This window comes from Oncorhynchus clarkii, chromosome 29, assembly GCF_045791955.1.
Source record: "Oncorhynchus clarkii lewisi isolate Uvic-CL-2024 chromosome 29, UVic_Ocla_1.0, whole genome shotgun sequence".
NCBI lineage: Eukaryota > Metazoa > Chordata > Actinopteri > Salmoniformes > Salmonidae > Oncorhynchus > Oncorhynchus clarkii.
Window position 1 is genome coordinate 7,967,659 of NC_092175.1, and position 11,937 is coordinate 7,979,595.

The following is an 11,937-nucleotide window of genomic DNA, read 5'->3' on the forward strand; positions in this document are numbered from 1 at the left end:
ACCAATGAACGCCCTTTAAATATTCGCATCAATTGTTTATTATTTTCCTGTAATATGAATTTCACCCTGTATCTGTGCGTGTCCTGGAAGTGACTACACCACATTTGAACAGGCTTGATTTATTAAATCAAAAGGGGACCACAGACAAGCCAGCAGTCATCGTAAAAATGTTTTTAATCTTCATACATTTTTAAATACACTTGGTTACAATAAGAACACGAGGCAATCGCGTTAAACAGACCCTTTTCACACACCTGTATTTTGTTCTGTACAACATCTGCTTCACATCTGTCTGATTCTAAATCCAACCTACCATTATCACATTTATCACCAGGTCTCTTCTCTTCTCCCCTGCCCCCCCCCCCCCCCCCCCCTCTCTCTCTCGCTCTCCTTCTTCCCTCTCTCCATCCTCTTAGAAGTCGTCATCATCACAGATGTCCAGGTAAACGTCAAAGGCTTCTCGGTTACAGTTACCATCAGGGGTGAACACGTATTTATGGAACGTCCCGTCAACACAGATAGCTAGAAAAGGGAGGAATGCAGAGAAAAAAAAATTTTAAAACTATTATTACAATTTTACACGACACAGCTTTATTGTATAAATTAAATAAATATATTGTTAATACCCACAGTACAATGAATGTTCCAACTACATGTAGGACAATAACTATATTGATTGATAGATATGAAACATTGCTGTCTAGTTGCTTAGAGGACTGACCGATGACAGAGTTGACATTTTTAGAGGTGTTCTTCCCAAACGCACAGATACAGGCACACTCTGCCGGAACGGTGAAACTGGCCAATGACCACTGGCTGTCCACATACTGACCAATCACTGGGCCCACCTTCCCCACACGAGCCAATCTGTAGAGAGGGGAAGAGTGGTGATAGTGGCATAAACAAGCCATGAACAGTAAATTGTCAAATTTGGAATTGAGGTACGCACAAACACTAGCCTGGTTGCCAGTCTTTTTAGCTAAAATTCCACTTCTTGTATTCCGTGTCATCTGTCATTGGCATATGACACGGAGTACAAGGATTGGAATATTAGCTCAAATGGAATGCTAAACCACACAACGAAACTCTCTCTCAAACACACACATGCGTGCATCTTACGCTGAGCGTCTGTTGAGTTTAGTATCTTTGAGAGCAAAGATGTGAACAGTGCCCTTGTCACTGGAGGCACACAGGAACGAAGAGTCATGACTGAAGTTGATGCTGGTAAGAGAGAGCAAGAAAGGGAAGTGATGAGACACTCAGCATCACTTCCACCCCCCCACCCCCCTTCCTCTCTCTCCCCCCCAGTACCAGTAGAGTGTAGCAGGGTCTGTTCCTCTGCGCAGCTCCACTAGTTTGTCTCTGGTGGTAGTATCAAACAGTCTGATGAGGGTACCCTTGCGGGAGGCCGAGGCCGCGACGCTGCCAGGCTGGTTGAGCGCCAGGCAGGCGATCTCACTCTGGTGGGCGTTGATGGTAAAGGGGGCGGACGATGTGCCAGGCTTGGTGTTGGAAAGGTCCTGGAGCGGAGAGAGGGAGAGAGTTCAACACTGACTGACTGGGATCTCATGGGTAATGTGAAAAATGATCAGCACACACAGAGCAGTTTCGAAAGGGCAGATAGTCTTCAACACTAGGAATCCATCAGTTGATGGAATGACATGTGAAGGTGTGCTTTATGAACAGCTTATAAACCAACATAGTTAGTATAGTACCATGCAATACACTTTTAAATGAAATGGATGAATTACCACAAGCTGTAGACTTCCACACTTATGTCCAGGGAAGACCAGCAGCTGTTTCTCCAGACTGGGGCACAGGTCACACAGTCCTGACAGAGAGAGAGAGGGGGGTATCTACACGTCTATCAGATAAACATAACCAGGAGCGTGTGCGTATATGTGTGTGTGTGTGTGTATGTGTTTGTACCTTTAGGGTTGTCTCTGGTGTCAAACTCAAACAGTTTCACAGGGTTGTCAGGGAAACTGTAGACATAGATCCTGTTCTTTAACACAATGATGATCCTGAGAGAGAGAAAGCGAGGGGAGGGGAGGGGTTGAAGTGTGAGAAAGCAGAGGGAGAAAAGGGTTAGTAAAACAACACACTACAGGGTGCTCTATGGAAAGTTGGGGCTTGTTCAGGAGAATGTTACTAAACAGATAGTAACTCACTTGTCGTGTCTCATGCGTACGGCCAGAACAGGCTTGGTAAAGGTAAACTCCAGCACTAGCTTGTCCTTGGGGTCCCTCCCCTCCCGAGCATCATCCCAGATCAACACTAGGATTTAAAAAAAAACATTTGGTTTTGAATGAAATGAAAACAATACATTGGAATCATTATCAAACATGTTCTAAAATCTAAATACAATCAGTCCCAGTCACTGCCATTATTTAAACTGAGACCCAGCAATTTGACATTGCCATGACCTGCACTGCAGACATTGAGATGAGCGCAGTGCAGGAATTTGCTCTCACAGTCATACGGAGTATCTGCGCATGTGTAAAGTTTATCTCCGCTCTTCAACACCCTTAGTAGTTTGGAAAATCAAGTCTGATCAGTAATTCAATCAAATATGTGGTCCGCTCATCCACTCACCTGAGATCTCAGAGAACTTGGGGTTGACTCCACCTCCTACTACAGCCAGCAGGTTGGAGCGATGCAGCATTGAACACTGGGCCACACTACCCACCTGCTCATGGTCTGACACACACAAGCACAGGATGATCACACACACAGTATGCGAACACACAGATCGCTCGTACCACAGGTCTGAATTCCACTCACCAAGGTGCCCCTTCTCTATAAGAGGCTCCACATTGTAGATCCTGACACCGGTTTCCATGGCACAACAGAAACAACCTGGGGAGGGAGGGGTAGGTACACTGATAAATGTACACTGTCTGAAACAAGAGTAAGACTGACACAAGTAATGTACTCTACAGATCTCTGTCTGGCTTCACAGAGTAGGCTACTCTAGTCTTACTCTGGTCCTGGTTGAACTGTAGACTGTTGACTCCTCTCGGTTGGGCCATGTTGGAGGAGTGACGTTAGGCTGATGTTACCAGATATAGCTTAGAAGAAAACCCAGGGCTAGGCACCCTGATTGAAACAAAAGAGAAAGGAAACATCACCGACCACGGTTTAGAAGCGGCACCGTCAACGTGTTTTTTTTTCCCCCAAGCGAAAATAAGTTAGCTAGCCTGGTAAACAAACCCAGCCAGTGAAGAACTCAAGCAAATTTGGCTATCTCTATCTGCTGCAGTTATTTTTCATCGTAACAGCTGTATCATGTTATTGAACAACGAATATGGTGTTTAAAAGCTTACCATGAAGCGAGGGCAGAACACGAGTTAAAGATTAAAAGCGCTCGACACTGTTAAAATGTCTCCAACAAAGCTACACTGTGATGAAATGTTTTGTTGTTATTTTTCCTGCAGATGACGATGGTCGCGTGTTTCCGGTTTCTGACTTCGTGTCTCCGCGCCACAAACGAATCATACCGCCACCTAGCGTGCTGAAGTAAAATAGAACTGTAGGTAAATGGTTGCAACCCGAATTGTGTGTGTGTGTGTGTGTGTGTGTGTGTGTGTGTAGGCTCAAGCTTAGGCTCGTCTGCTCAGAGTATACTAAAGAACAGTGTGTAGAAGGACGGAGTATACTAAAGAACAGTGCGTGGAAGGATGACGGTGTTGCAATTGTGGTGGGGATCACAATGCTGAGTTCCTGGAGTGCCCTGTGAAGGAGATTGAGGTGGCAAAAGTTAGAGCGACCAATCTAATGTCAGAGGCGAAGGCGATTAAAATAATTGAGAAAACAAGTGATGCTAGTGAAGATATGATAGTGGAAGCACCACAGGCTGTAGTACATGTTTGCTGCCAGTCAAAAGATACCCTGTGTGTTAAAAAGGTGAATTTTGTGGCACTCATTGCCACAGTTATAAACTGTACGGCTCAAGTCTCAAAGAAGTCTAAGAAACTGAAAATTGGGGCTGCGGCAGAAAAGTTTTTGGAACTTAAGGATTTTAAATCTGAAGACTTGCAAGGGGTACTGGCGCTGGAAAACGGCCCACCCTCCCAAGCTCCCCTTGAGCCTGTGTAGGGATTTTTTTAACAGTAAAGTTGTTTGATATATTTTATTTTATGTAGTTTGTTCAGTTTCTGGGGGAAATCCTGTTTCCATCCCGTACAGTAGGTGGCAGGAAGTACATTCAAATGTGCAATCGTCAATATATCATAGAAGAAGAAGAAGCTCTGGTTGACAGGTATTGTGGAGAGAGAAGTGTGAAGACACAATGGCGAAACAATGGCACTAACTACAAACCATTCTCTCCTGAGTACAAATCAAGTAAACTTACTTATGAATCTAATTGCTCTCTTGAGAACCTTGAGAATTTCAAAAATGGAGTCGTTCGGCAGTAGTGATTGCTCTGAAGTTGAGCCTGACCTGGATGAGGTACTTGTGGCGACAGGTGTGGAGGAGACTTCCAAGTCTTGCCCTGATGATCAAACCAGAGACGATTTTGGACCGCAGGGACCCACTGGGCACAAACTGATTGATCAACGTTGTTTCAACCTAATTTGTCAACTTATTGTGACATGGAATCTGCAGTGCCTTCAGAAAGTATTCACACTCCTTGACCTTTTCCACATTTTGTTACGTTACAGCCTTATTTTAAAATTGATTAAATTGTTTCCCCCACCCCCCCTCATCAATCTACACACAATAACCCATAATGACGAAGCAAAAACAGATTTGTTGACATTTTTGCACAAAAAAAACAGAAATATCACATTTTAAATAAGTATTCAGACCCTTTACTCAGTAATTAGTTGAAGCACCCTTGGCAGAGATAACAGCCTCGGGTCTTCTTGGGTATGACGCTACAAGCTTGACACACCTGTATTTGTGGAGTTTCTCCCATTCTTCTCTGCAGATCCTCTCAAACTCTGTCAGGTTGGATGGGCAGCGTCGGTGCACAGCTATTTTCAGGTCTCTCCAGAGATGCTAGATCGGGTTCAAGTCTGGGCTCTGGCTGAACCACTCAAGGACATTCAGAGACTTGTCCCGAAGCCACTCCTGCATTGTCTAAGTTGTGTGCTTAGGGTTGTTGTCCTGTTGGAAGGTGAACCTTCGCCCCAGTCTGAGGTCCTGAGTGCTCTGGAGCAGGTTTTCATCAAGGATCTTTCTCCGCGACTCCTCCATCCTCTCTCCTACTTTACCCGGTAAGTGAAGAGTGTCAAGCGGTCTAGGAGAGTCTGATCCCCTCCCCGATTACCTTCTTCGACAAAGCTTGCACAAAGACTATTCTCACGGCAGGTAGCGTGGAGGTGTTTTAAAATACGCCACACCCCCTTTGAATCAGCTGTTGTTTTCTCAATGGAGAAGAGCATGCACACATTTAAAAACATACGCTGTTGTCTGCCACAACTAGCTACATTTGTTTTGATCACTTTACACATTTATTTGGGGATTCCAACCCCTGCAAACGTAATTTGTCTGATGACGTGCGAGCGGAGAAGGAGAATCTCATTTCAAGAGTATTTATTTCTACGTTTCCTCTCCTCGCCTCCGCTCCTCGGTTACCTTTTTGACCTTTTTCAAAAAGAGGCAAGGAGAGGACGGGAGAAAGGAAAAGAGCAAAACCATTTGGGATTCTCCCAGGGTGTCTGAGAAGTGGAGGAGGAAAGGAATAGTTTCGTGTCCCTTGAAGTTCCCTTCCTATCCTTCACTCCCTCACTCTCTCCTGTTATGATGACCCACTGAGAAAAGGAAGCAATAGACCACACAGATCAAAGACACACACACACACTAGTCAGGTAGCTCAAGATCCACTTCGAACTCTGCTGTCTGTTCAGGTACCCAGGACGTCGGGAGATGCTTTCAGCACCGGCCAATAGGGGCAACAGTGAGTGCTATTACCATCAAGCAGGCTTGGGTTTTGCTAGTGTGTTGTGGACAGGGGCGGCTCCAAGGGTCTTGTGTTGAATCCTAGTGACAGGCACTAGTTTTATTTTGTTTTGTTTTAACCCTATCCAAAACCTTGACCCTATTCAGAATTATTACCGAAACCGAACCAACCGCAATTGGTGCAGCAGTCTAAGGCACTGCATCTCAGTGCTAGAGGTGTCACTACAGACACCCTGGTTCGAATCCAGGCTGTTTTTCAACCGGCTGTGATTGGGAGTCCCATAGGGCGTCGCACAATTGGTCCAGCGTGGTCTGGGTTTGGACGGTGTAGGCCGTCATTATAAAGAAGAACTGACTTGAGATCATGTTACACACACTTATGAATTAGAGAAGTGTCTACTACAGGGATCTATAGCCTTAGATACGGGTGATTCCTCATGAAGCAATGATTCTTTTTTATTTCCGCAAAATTGTATCCACAGAAGGGTCGTTTTGGAGGAAGGATTGTTGTCTTAAAGCATAATTCAGAAATCATTAATTGAAGTTGGAACATTTGTGCCAGTATATGGAAATATTAGCCAAATATAAAATTGTATTTTCAATATTCATGTTTATATTTTTCAATACTAATATATTAATGTAAGAAAATCTTTATCGAATTCCAAATACTACAGAGCACACACAGATGAAACATTATGGAGTCTTAAAGGTCTAGGTAAGACTAAAATGTCAACAATGTTCCAACAATCCTTCCTCCGAAGGACCCGTCTATAGATTACTTTTTGTGAAAATCCAAAAATGTTCCTTTTTTTGTTCTAGTCTCGTGAGGAATCATCCATAGGCCCGAAGTTGATATTGTTCATCTTTGCCTTCATAGCTTAACATTCCACCAAATCCACATTGATGCAACACGGTCAGTCATGGTGAATTAACAAGTTAACAAATCAGTTAGGGCCAAATCCCTGCTGCATATCTCCTCGTTTCATAACGCCTCTGTCTTTATGGCTGCCATCAAATCAAAACAGCTTCAATGTGAGGTTTTCATAATGCACTAGAAGATACACAGACACATACTGAGCTGGTCGTGGCATTGACGGAATCCAATCCAAATGAGATTCTAGTTTTATTGCTCTGCTGCTGTTTTGTCTTGCTTTTGAAAACCTTCTCAACCAATTCGGCAATGAAAAGTTGACTGTTGTGGTGTGTGTGTGCGGTATTTACAATAAGCCCCATAAACAGCACCACAGGCAGCAGTGGCCATATTAAAAAGGTGAAACTAACATTGGCAGGCAGTGTGCCTAGATCTGTGAGAATATACTGTACAGTCTAGTAATTACAGCTAATTTGATGACAAAGCAAAGCCTCAGGAACAATACACCCAGCCAAGTGTGTGTCGTACGCAGTCCCTTCTGTTCCCTAGCTGTGCCCACAGTGTGAGGGATATAAGGTGGGCGGTATGTAAATGAACTGCTTGCCTCCTCTCTGCCTAGTATTAATGTACTGCAGTTCCACTGCAATGTGTCAAATAGCTACTGTACCATTTTGCTAATATGGTTGCTTGCTGTACCTCCTTACACATTATAAGAGATCAACTTTAGAGAGATGCACTTGCAATTCCAACAGCTGTAGGTAATGAATTTAGAAGACAGCCATCTGGGACCAGGTCAGTTTGAATCTCATCTAGTTTAATGTATTCCTTTGCAGGTTCTCCTCTTGTATTCTCCCCTACCGGTCTGAGACTGTGTTACCCCCTCAGGAGGGGGGGGGGAGAATAAGAGAACAGCAAGTGTTCATGGTGCTCATTATGAGAATGAAAACAGGTTTGTACATCAGCGATATAAAATGAGATGTCATTACTGTTCTGGGGTTGTCTTGGACTCAATATCTGGTTAACGTAGCCACGTCTAGTCCTCTGGGGGTGTGAACCAAGGTTCATTAGAATCCCGGAACCACAAACAGACAGTCAATTTATGGTTATTTTTATTATTATTTATGAAAGAGGGAAAAAAAGTGGTTACAGGATAAAAGCAATGCAGAACAAGGACAGGCCCGTGCACACTCACACCACATACACGCTAGAGTCCACAATTGTTTGGGGTGTAACGTTCACACCCCCTCCCCCGGCATCACAGGGTTCCAATCCGGGTAGTCGCAGGCTCAGCAGTCTCGTCGTAGCAGGCCACGTCTGGAGAGGGTGGAGAAAGCTTCATCAGTAACATCATCATACTGGAAACCATTGGTACGCACTCACTCGGAGTTCGGCTCGCTCTCCTGAGAAGGTCCCCTCTCCCCAGATGTAGTGGGGTGTGGCTTGAGTCTCCTGAACATTGTCTGAGAGCTGCCTTTGTTCAGGGACAGCTCATTAACCCCAATGCTCATCAGGTCCCTGATTAACACCCTCATTCACAAAATGAGCCAAACACTGAAAAGGCAGTTAACCAATTCAAAGTAAAGGAAGTCACTGAAGTGGACAAGAAATAAACCAAAACACACGATAGGAAAACATTTAAGTTTAATACAGTCAAAATTCAAAAGGCCCTCGCACATCTATCTTTTTTGCAAGTGCATGGTAACAGTTGAATAAAATTAGGGGAAAAAGAAACCTGCACACTGCTCTTGATAGTATCACCGCTCTTTAATAAGCCGTGAGGCTGATACGTGAAGCTTATTAAAGAGCAGTGATACTATCAAGAGCAGTGTGCAGGTTTCTTTTTTTCCCTCCTAAGTTTTTTTTTTTTGCCTGATTGCTTTGAAAATATAGGCTATTTTTTTTACAAAACTCTACACACTAACCACAAAACCTTACACCAAACTAGCAAAACATTATACATGTCTTTCAAAAGCCTCCTCCATTGCCTGTAGAAGTGGGTGACCAATTGCAGGCACAGCAGCCCGGTAGAAACTAACATTGTCCCAGATGATAACGTACTCTGGCCCTTGGTCAATAGGGATTAGTCTGTTGTGTAGGGTGTCCAGAAATGTGATAATATGTGCAGTGTTGTATGGGCCTAGGATTGCATGATGGCGAAGGACGCCGTTTTGACTAATAGCCACACACATTGTTATGTTGCCACCACGTTATCCCGGGATGTTGATGGTGGCACGGTGTCCGATGATATTTCTGCCGCGGCCCCTTGTTTTTGCAAGGCTGAAACCGGCCTCGTCCACATATATTAGCTCATGATGCACTGCATCTGCTTCTAGCTCCATGACTCTCTGAAAGAGACAATACAAAACACATGTAGCACAGTACAAAACGACAGGGATCAGTCAATACGATGTAGCACCATACACTTCCAGATCCAGTACCAACGATAGGATAGTATAGCTTACCTGCACATACAGTGCCTTGCGAAAGTATTCGGCCCCCTTGAACTTTGCGACCTTTTGCCACATTTCAGGCTTCAAACATAAAGATATAAAACTGTATATTTTTGTGAAGAATCAACAACAAGTGGGACACAATCATGAAGTGGAACGACATTTATTGGATATTTCAAACTTTTTTAACAAATCAAAAACTGAAAATTTGGGCGTGCAAAATTATTCAGCCCCTTTACTTTCAGTGCAGCAAACTCTCTCCAGAAGTTCAGTGAGGATCTCTGAATGATCCAATGTTGACCTAAATGACTAATGATGATAAATACAATCCACCTGTGTGTAATCAAGTCTCCGTATAAATGCACCTGCACTGTGATAGTCTCAGAGGTCCGTTAAAAGCGCAGAGAGCATCATGAAGAACAAGAAACACACCAGGCAGGTCCGAGATACTGTTGTGAAGAAGTTTAAAGCCGGATTTGGATGCAAAAAGATTTCCCAAGCTTTAAACATCCCAAGGAGCACTGTGCAAGCAATAATATTGAAATGGAAGGAGTATCAGACCACTGCAAATCTACCAAGACCTGGCCGTCCCTCTAAACTTTCAGCTCATACAAGGAGAAGACTGATCAGAGATGCAGCCAAGAGGCCCATGATCACTCTGGATGAACTGCAGAGATCTACAGCTGAGGTGGGAGACTCTGTCCATAGGACAACAATCAGTCGTATATTGCACAAATCTGGCCTTTATGGAAGAGTGGCAAGAAGAAAGCCATTTCTTAAAGATATCCATAAAAAGTGTCGTTTAAAGTTTGCCACAAGCCACCTGGGAGACACACCAAACATGTGGAAGAAGGTGCTCTGGTCAGATGAAACCAAAATTTAACTTTTTGGCAACAATGCAAAACGTTATGTTTGGCGTAAAAGCAACACAGCTCATCACCCTGAACACACCATGCCCACTGTCAAACATGGTGGTGGCAGCATCATGGTTTGGGCCTGCTTTTCTTCAGCAGGGACAGGGAAGATGGTTAAAATTGATGGGAAGATGGATGGAGCCAAATACAGGACCATTCTGGAAGAAAACCTGATGGAGTCTGCAAAAGACCTGAGACTGGGACGGAGATTTGTCTTCCAACAAGACAATGATCCAAAACATAAAGCAAAATCTACAATGGAATGGTTCAAAAATAAACATATCCAGGTGTAAGAATGGCCAAGTCAAAGTCCAGACCTGAATCTAATCGAGAATCTGTGGAAAGAACTGAAAACTGCTGTTCACAAATGCTCTCCATCCAACCTCACTGAGCTCGAGCTATTTTGCAAGGAGGAATGGGAAAAAATGTCAGTCTCTCGATGTGCAAAACTGATAGAGACATACCCCAAGCGACTTACAGCTGTAATCGCAGCAAAAGGTGGCGCTACAAAGTATTAATTTAAGGGGGCTGAATAATTTTGCACGCCCAATTTTTCAGTTTTTGATTTGTTAAAAAAGTTTGAAATATCCAATAAATGTTGTTCCACTTCATGATTGTGTCCCACTTGTTGTTGATTCTTCACAAAAAAATACAGTTTTATATCTTTATGTTTGAAGCCTGAAATGTGGCAAAAGGTCGCAAAGTTCAAGGGGGCCGAATACTTTCGCAAGGCACTGTATTCATATCTCAGTTGTTTTACACGGTCTGAGTTTTGTTTCTAAAGGGACTCCGTTACAGCTGCTTCATCCTAATTCTATTGTGTTTCAGTAGATGAGACAGTGCAGAGAGACTCACTCTGTCGACGTTTTGGAATATGGTGTTATCTGCCATTATGTGGTCCTGCAGTTCTCCGAGTCGTTATTTGCAATGACCGTATTTACAATGTGGGTCTCCTGCTCTGGGGTGAACAGTCAACATCTTGCACCAGATACTGGTTTTCTTGCAGTTCTGTAAAAACATTTGAATGGTTTTAGTGATAGATCCTTCTCATTATGAAAGTATAGTACATAATACTGTACCAGTAAGACTACAGCACTTACAGTTACTTACGGTTCTCATTTCAAAATATTCAGATGATACCTGCAACAGTATAGTGGCTAAGATGTGGTTGAACCCGTTGCCCAGCTTCCCTCATGCTCATCCCATGCTTGACAACATGGTCAACCACAGTCGCTCTGAATTAATCAGTTATTGTGTTCCTGACTCCCCTTCCTCTTCCCCGTCCTCTCCTTTACCCCTGTCCTACTTCACCTCTTCCTTCTCTGCCTCCTCCTTCTTCATCTCCTCATCCTCCCCCTCTAGTTCTCACCCCTCTTACTCTCTGTCCAATATTGGCCTCCATTGTTGTCCAAACCAAATGTTTACCTGTGGCCTATTTATAGTGCTCAAGCTCTGATTTGTAAGTGAACTCATTATCTGAAAGTCTTTTCATGTGTCAATGTGGAAAGGCAAGTGGCGAAATAGCGTAGCAACGTAGAGGCCCATGTTTACGGTTTTGCTAGAAGTGTGTTATCAAATTGCAAACTGACTGTAAAGCAGTGAGTTGTGTTTACAGTTTTGCAAAAAAAGTGAGTTCTAAAAATTCCAGCCCGAGTGTAAAGCAGAGATCGTGCATTCAGTTTGGCACACCTGGCAAACGCATTGGCGACAAGTGTTAATGGTTTCAGAGATAGTGCTTCAAGAATCACCGCTAGTGTTTCAGCACTCAGGAAAAAAAACTGTAATTATATTCCAA

The 11,937-nt window shown here is 43.6% G+C and overlaps 1 protein-coding gene across 2 annotated transcripts; it reads right to left on the minus strand.

Annotated features, from left to right (window-relative positions):
* Positions 1-103: 103 nt before the first annotated feature.
* On the minus strand, positions 104-3,466 carry LOC139388083 (WD repeat domain 45). 2 transcript variants are annotated; one of them, XM_071134639.1, is made up of 11 exons: positions 3,327-3,466; positions 2,984-3,099; positions 2,785-2,859; positions 2,596-2,700; positions 2,172-2,277; positions 1,930-2,024; positions 1,752-1,831; positions 1,312-1,520; positions 1,120-1,221; positions 722-867; positions 104-522 (listed from the first exon to the last, which is right to left on the minus strand). In XM_071134639.1, exons 2-11 carry the CDS (start codon positions 3,030-3,032, stop codon positions 413-415), a joined length of 1,077 nt encoding a protein of 358 aa, XP_070990740.1. In that variant the 5' UTR covers positions 3,033-3,099; positions 3,327-3,466; the 3' UTR covers positions 104-412. The 2 variants fall into 2 exon arrangements, with proteins under 2 accessions (XP_070990740.1, XP_070990739.1); XM_071134638.1 differs by having other exon boundaries at positions 157-522; positions 2,596-2,859; positions 3,327-3,453.
* Positions 3,467-11,937: the final 8,471 nt, after the last annotated feature.